Source organism: Pipra filicauda, unplaced genomic scaffold (assembly GCF_003945595.2).
Source record: "Pipra filicauda isolate LSUMZ 115617 unplaced genomic scaffold, ASM394559v2 scaffold38_size3968069_pilon, whole genome shotgun sequence".
In the NCBI taxonomy this organism is placed as follows: Eukaryota; Metazoa; Chordata; class Aves; order Passeriformes; family Pipridae; genus Pipra; species Pipra filicauda.
In genome coordinates this window covers 570,025-577,848 of record NW_024104520.1, presented here as the reverse complement: position 1 = coordinate 577,848, position 7,824 = coordinate 570,025, and the positions used below count along the sequence as shown (strand labels likewise).

Genomic DNA, 7,824 nt, shown 5'->3' with positions numbered 1-7,824 from the left:
CTGCAACAAAGCAAAACCATTCTGCAATCAATACTCTATCCAATAATTTCACAGAGCATTTCAAATACACTCTTAGTACTTTCTCATTAAATATAGCCAAACCTCTGTTTTGGCTGTGACAGAAAGCGTAGCTCAAGTTAACGGGACATTGGTCTGTCAGTGTGTGGGCAGAAACTTCATTAGCACACAACAGATACTGCATCATATAAACAACCATTTGAAAACTGAAAAATAAGTTTTCTGGGTTCAGCTACTTTGGAACAAGGATTATTTTCACTATATTGCCATTGGATTGTATAACAATTGTGTAGTGAAAGAAAAGATTTCTAACTTACAGAGACATTGCAAAGGTAAGGAGGATGATTAAAGGGGCATTATTCACTAAACTGGCATTTCAAACTTTAAAAGTTTGGATTTTAATTAATTAAATATATCATAATACCAATTCCTATTTTTATCTGTTCATTCTTTTTCTGCCTTGAAATGAATATAATTGCAAATTTGGAAAGATGATTATTTATGGAGACAGTGAAAAATCTAAGTGCTATTAGATGCCTTTGAAGAAGGTCACTTACCATACAAGCAGCCTGAACAGCTTCTGATACGTTGCCTGCATTTGGTTCGCACCAAAAAACGTGGCACTCAAAATGCTGGTTTCCTGTATCCATAATGAAGGCGAACGTGTGAATGTCTTTGCCTACTCCCATGAAGGACAGGAACCGCACACGACACTCCACCATGACTTCCTCTTCATTCTGGTAATGAATCAAACGACCATTACTCTTGGATATTCTGTGGAACTTCCAATTTTGATTACATAGGAGGATATGCTGAAACAGTATTGTAATTCCTGATTTATCTGCATATGCCCAGCGTGCTCAGGCCTGGGCTGGATCTCCTTCTAGGCTGCCACTGGAAAACCAAGGCTTTGAATGTTAGCACAGAGCATGTTGTACATTTCACAAACTGCTCGTTTTGTGAAGAAACAAAACAACATGCCTATAATGACTCCAAAATACGCTCCCCTATCACTGGTATGCTATAGAGATGCTGGTTTAGTACCTCATCAAAAGACATATATAAAAGACTTTCTTCAAAAGTTTCACTGTATTAATCTCTATGGAAAATGCTCTACATTTTCCTCTGTAACACAGATTTAAATATTACTCTTGGCTTCCATACCAAGAATAAAGTAAATATAGTTTGGAATTTAGGATTGTTACTTAGGGCTTAACCTACAGCATTTTAGGCTCCAAATTCCTAGAAACTGAATTTAAGTATCTAATGAAAACTTTTTATTTCTGAGAACATGCTTGGAATGGTAAAGAAAGCTGAAGCTGATACAAGCAGTAAGAGCCTCTGCAGATTCTGGAAAGAAACAAAATGCAAAATAAACAAATGAATTCCAGTGTAAATTAACTCTACTAATGTTTCCGTGTTCCTGGTTTTCAACACTCATGTTAAATGTGTTTTAAACAAGACAGTCTGCCTTACTCTTTCATTGATTACTGTGACAGTAGCATCAGCAACATTCATGGTAACTGCCATCCAGTCATCTTTGCTAGAGGAAGCCATAAGACTCTCAATGGCACTATTCAGAGTATCCATTCCTAAAAAGAAGAAAATGCAATAATGAAAAATAAAATATGTAAACAATAACAAAACTTTTAATCTTCACACTGTAGTACAGAAAACAGATTGTTCTGGGCTCCTTATTAAAATTATTTTGATAATGGAAGGAAGTATTGTGAAGTTGTATTTCTTCATCTGCAAAACCAAAACAGGTGTCTCTGGCTTATAAAAACCAGGACAGCATCTTGTTTAGTTGCTGCACCATTTCAGATCTCTAGGGCCCTTCTCATTAGTAGCAGAGCTTATATTCAGAGGAAGATGTAGAAAGAAACTTCGCCTTCTTGGCAGCTCCTAAATTACCCTGGCTGCAAAACACATGTTCACATGATGCCCTGAATATTTGATGTCTTCGTGCCTGATTCGTATGGGTGAAACACAAGAGTTGGCACCCTTCAAAAACCATGCATTTACCCTAGGCTAGCCAGAGTCCAGCTTTCAGAGCTTATGCAAGGTACTTTGGAAGACATTTAAGTGTTACATACCCACAGGTTTAGCTACAGGCAGCATGCCCAGGTACTGGACGTGGAACTTCTGTACCAGTTCTGTCTTTGGTGTTGGGAAATCTACTGCATGGGAACAAAACTCAATTTCTATTAATCAGCATTCACAGCAGGAAAAACCACTTTTATTTCATCAATAACATAGAACAGTTTACCCAGTAATTGCACTCTGAAGGTATTGATCGATTAAAACAGATTTTTACTTCTTCTAACAAGAGCAAGCCTCAATAATTTCTAAAGGAATTAGGAATAAATTTTCATCAGCTGATGTTTGGTGGACGCTAAGAATAAGGTCACATTATATTGCTGGCATATTAAAAACCAGAAAACATAGATGAATGGGTTTTTGAGACATATAGACCTAAGTTTCACTAAAAAATAACTATGTAAAATCTGGAATCTGCTTTTAATACCATCCTTGCTAATATGCTAAATACAGTCTCCAAGTAATCAATACTACTGTCTGAACACTACACATTACACAGACCATTACACAAGTTGATGTATGGATTAGAAGTAAGATATTCATTACAAATTGGTGGATCTAGAAGCATATAATGTCCTGTAAAGCTAACACAAAGTATGTTTGTTCTCCTGGAATACTTTCAAAATAGCAACTACTAAGGTATGACTAATAAAGGCACAAAAATGCAACTTCCTTCTACAATGCATTAGAGTGTGCAGAAGACCCTTCAGCTGGACGAAAACCCACTTGCACTCCTTGCCTCAGAAATTTCTAAAATAGATGCTGAAACCTAGGAGGAGTACTCCTACGGCTCCTCTGAATCCAAGTGATTAACTGGAGTATATTCTGGTTTTAAGTGTGAGAGACTGAAATTATTAATGGCTTAGAACATTGTTAAGATCATTAAAGCTCAATCCCCACTGAATATGCCTCCTGGATTTCAGGGAACTGGACTGTGAGTTAAGCCTCCTAACTGGAACCTGAGGTAAGATAAATGTGGTGCTATTGTCTAATCACCTCAGGTTTAAGGCAAAGCAAACAAGGCTGGGAGGAGGCCATAGCCCACAGACTCATTGGCAGTCTCCCACTCCCTTGAGAGACTGGACTGTTAACGCCAAGGGCTCCAACAACCAGCAGGGTGCTTTGATAACAATGTGCACAGTGGCTGCGCAGGTGCTGAAGGTGTGCACACCTGACACCTCAGGCTACAAGCTGGGTGTTAAACAAGATAAGGAAAGAGGCAAGCCCTGTGAGGCAGGGTAGTGTTTCTTTTTCCTTACACAAATGACTCAGCTGTGATAACTCCCCTCTGGGGAAGCACTGAGACATTCACACATGGCCTGGAGGTATCTCTGCTGATGGGCCTTTATGGACTCAACTGTGCTGACATAACAGGCATCTGTAACATCTTAGAAGGTGTCAAAGAATCATTAAATGTCTTGTAATCCAGTTTTACATCATCAAGTGTAAAACTCCCCAGTCCACAGACAGTATTAAGCGTTTCCCCCTGAACCCGAGAAATCTTTGAGTTTTGTGGGCTGCCCCCACCGGATCAAGACCATCAGTTCCACAAGACTGTGACTGTCACTTCAGCCAACAGACATTGAAATTGCAACTACCAACTCTCATCGCTGCATCCAACGGGTGGTGGCTATATATCTTTCTACTTTTATCCTTTCTTTCTCTTACCTTTCCTTATACATTTAAAGTGTTATTTTTATGCTTTTATATTGCTATAGTTCTGTATATAATACCAATCAATATGGCTACATACATGTTTTCCTTTGCAACCAAAATAAACCCTACATATATATATTTACAAACACCAATCGCTCGGTGTTGTTTCACTCTAATCCACCCCAAGGGACCTTTTAAAAAGAATCTGGGTTACCCTCGCCTTCTGGGGCAGGTTGTAACAGGAAGATTTGGCCAACTGGTGCAGTCTTAAGTCAGGAGGTATTTTGGTTTGAAAAGGACATTATGTCCAAATATCCCCAAAAAAGTAAGACTGGATTTGCAACACTTGCACTTCAAAATAAAAGAGGAAATGCACAAGTTGACATAATTGAGTAGAGGTCCATTACTGTCAACATAACAAGTAAAAATATTTAAAGTAAAACAGGAACAGGTTACAGTCAGATACATTAATTAAAAGACAGGCTTGCTCTCCAATCAATATGCTGCATTTTCATCCAAAGTTGCATCAGAAACAAAACTCATCTAAAACAGGACCATCCTGAGGATACTAGCTGCAACACAGTACCTTGCAGAGGAACATCAAGAGTGACATTTGTCCTGTCTTGCAATGAGCTGCAAGCCATGGCTTTAGCATTCTTCCGTTCAGCCATAATCTGAAGAAGACAGTGATAATACAGCATTAAAAAAAAAAGTACAGCAACAACTACAAATTTACTCCTATTACAATCCTAGTTTCTGAAATCTGAAGTCAGAAGCCACATGACTAAGCAGGTTATTCTTTTTAAATAACAACTTTAATTTTCCTCCACTTTATTCAGCATTCCTTTACTACATAAAGAACTTAAGTGGTGTACAAGCCTAGATGAAAGACAGATGGAGGAGGAAAAAAACTCTAGCCATTTTTCTGAACAGTAAAATTGCAGTTGATAGGAGGAGGAGTAATATAGCAAGAAATATAAATATTTAACGCACAGAGAAGAGTGTTCATTATTTATGTTTCTCTCTGAACTATCTTCTGCTGTATATGATTTTTCCCTCCATTTTTATGTTTATTCTGGAATTAAAAATCCCATGCAAAATACAACCTGTTCTTCCCCCACTGCTGCAGTCCCTGGTGTTAAACTTCACCAAGCACAGCCTGCAGCTCCTTGGCCAAACCAAGCAGCTACCTGAGTGCTGCCACTGCTACTCCCTCTGGCACCCGAACCAGGACAAACGTGCCAGACTTTGCACAGTTGCTGGGCTACCTTCTGCCTCAGGCATAACTATGCTGCCCAGAGGGCTACAGTAATGCACACTGTGCAAATGCTCACCTTGCTTGCATGAGATATCACAAGTTCAGTATCACATCTGCGGTGTTGCAAAAATGAAAATTTTTTAGACTATACAACTGACTATAGAGGAGGGTTTGGCGTCACTGATTCCATTCACTAACATGAAGACAAAATGTAAAAAGCAAATGACAGGCATACAGCAGAATTTCAGAACTTGAAGGTTTTCTAAATAGCTTTTCTAGAAGAGCTGTGACTTATGAGGAGGGACAAGTTACACAGAGATAACTGATAAAGTTATTAGTCCCCACAGCCCACTCTTCCTGTGGTGCAAACTGCCATATTTTAATGAAAACCACAATTAGAAGCATAGTATTTTTAAAAAGGGGGATGCAGCTGCAAATCCACCACAACTCAATAAAAGAGTAAAAGAGGAGCTTCAAGTAGATTGGTTTAACTTCCTCTTTAAAAAGCATTTCAATCAGACTGCTTGCTGTAAAGAATGTGCTGCCTTGCTATTGCTGCATGAAATGAGTGTACAGAGGACACTCATAAACAGATCATCCAAGAAAATAAAAATTAATAACCAGGAAATGGTGTCAAATCTATAAGGTAAAATGATCAAAAAGTACAGTCCTCTCCAGTATTACAGACAACACTACGATCAGCAGGAGCTAGGATTCTTTAGTATTCCTAACCACAGTAGCTTACACCCCCTCTTCTCCATGATTTTTTTAAAATATACTTAGCAACTATTTTCTGTCTCTCCTGCAGGATAATACCATTGAATAACACCATTCAAGCAAGGTCTGATTTATTTATGGAGTTTAAGATCACAGTTTATTATTCATTGAAGCTCTGTGTTCTTTTTCCATTTTGAACCTGCAGCTTCTTTCTTACTCAAGAAAACCTTCAGTCTCTATACACACTTGTCAAATCAAAAGCACATATCATTTTTCTCAAATCTAAATGCTCACTCTCCCATAATTCCTATCCGTTTGCATCCTTTCCTTTACAAATTCTCTACATCATTCTTGTTGCCAGTGATATAAACTAAACTAACACTGCATACAACTGCTGATTACATGTATGTATAAGGCTCAGGGATCTCTAAACAGTTGAATGCAGCTGATTTTAAATCCACTTGCCTTTGAGCAGATTTCATGTAAACTTGTAGCGATGGCTTTTGCAGGTGTGTCACATCGAAACACATGACATTTTAGAATTCTCGTGTCTTTGTCTCTTGCCACATAAGCAAAGTCTCTGTGTAAACAAAAAAACCCTGACATATTAGAAACAAGCAAAACAAACTATGGCAGTAGAATCAGTAGTATCTCCAAAACAGCAAGTCCTACTTCAATTTAACAGGTGTGTGCCTCAGCTCTCAAAGAATAAAACACAGACTTAGACAAAGCAGATCTACAAATGTAATGAACTGCCTACCCATGAAACATATATATAAAGTTTGGTGCTCAATCTATATAATTAAAAAGTTCATTACAGTTTCCTAACCATGCAACTTACTGAAGTTATAACCCATAATTCCAAATGCAATTGTAAATACACAGGAAAATTTACTCAAATATTTTACTGAAGATGAAATGGGGAGAGAATTACAAATTAAGACAGAAAACACATGCAGCTCTCAACTGTTAAAAAAATGAGAAACTGCATACAAGATTGTAGTTAGAGAAAAACTGTATTTCAAAGGACTGTATAAAGTGTTTAAAATATGCAGATAGTAATTAGAGATCTGGTTGCATAAGGGAGATGTGAACCTGCCGAGCTTTGCTCACACTAATTGCCCTAAATTTCTGACCTTATTTTTTCAAAAGTTAAATAAAGCTGCCCTACAAAAGATATTTTTTGCACTGTACTCGCTAGTCACCACAGCACAGTATAGCTTTCTAGCATGGGTGAAGGAAGTGCCAGGATTAGGTTTATTTGTTCTCAGGCTTCTTAAGAGCTGGAGCTCTTCTGAAAAAGCTGAAGCGGTATATGCTGTGTCAGGAAGAAGCCTGGCTTTGCCCAGTTGCCATCCTTGCTATACCAGACTCTATGTTCATTGGTCTTGCATGTCTGCTTTTTCATGTCCTCCAAGTAACCACAGCCCACTCCTACTTTGTGACCCTCCTGTTACCTCCAGATTTCTCTGGGACTTTTCATCCCTAGTTAAGTTATACTGAGTAGTTAACTACAATTAAATCAGACAAGCAAAGCTGGAGCTCCCAACAGCCTCTTATGCCTGAAGTCTCTCTCTCTGAAGTCTTCAACGCCTTTCTGCTTTCCACATAAATAATTACCAGCAAGATTCTAACTGGTAAAGAGTTAGAATGGCAAAGGATACTCCTAAACCCCAGGTTTAGTATAAACTAAAGTATTTGTTTATAAAAATCTGTAAATATTCCAAGCAGGGTTTAATGTAGCACGGATGGCCAATTTCTTCATTCATTTGAAAGGCCCAGTGACCTGAAGAATTCTATATTGAAGCTATTCAGGGAGAAAGAGTGACTGTGGCAGATGGACTGCTGGCCTTCCAGTTCTGTATGAGAGATGAACGCTGTCCTGCAGTTAAGTACAGTACCCATATCTAACTGAACAGCACTAGATTTTGCCCTTAATGAGCCCTTGAAATGTAAGGGCTGCTCAGTAACAGGTACAGGTGGTTGTTCCATCTAACTGCTTTGCAACCTGGAGCCTGATGAGCAATACTTAAGAAAACTAAATGACATAAAACTATCAGGGGATGAGATTTGGA

At 38.4% G+C, this 7,824-nt stretch overlaps 1 protein-coding gene across 16 annotated transcripts in view; it reads right to left on the bottom strand.

Annotated features, from left to right (window-relative positions):
• APBB2 (amyloid beta precursor protein binding family B member 2) overlaps positions 1-7,824 on the bottom strand; it is a 179,423-nt gene that overhangs the window by 4,294 nt on the left and 167,305 nt on the right. For 14 of the 16 annotated variants that reach the window (XM_027731626.2, XM_027731624.2, XM_027731629.2 and 11 more), the window contains 5 exons: positions 6,215-6,329; positions 4,361-4,448; positions 2,115-2,198; positions 1,495-1,610; positions 576-755 (listed from right to left, as the gene is read on the bottom strand). In XM_027731626.2, coding sequence (XP_027587427.1) covers positions 576-755; positions 1,495-1,610; positions 2,115-2,198; positions 4,361-4,448; positions 6,215-6,329 — 583 coding nt within the window. The remainder of the gene's footprint in view (positions 1-575; positions 756-1,494; positions 1,611-2,114; positions 2,199-4,360; positions 4,449-6,214; positions 6,330-7,824) is intronic. The other 2 variants (XM_027731628.2, XM_027731639.2) reach the window with 1 other exon arrangement.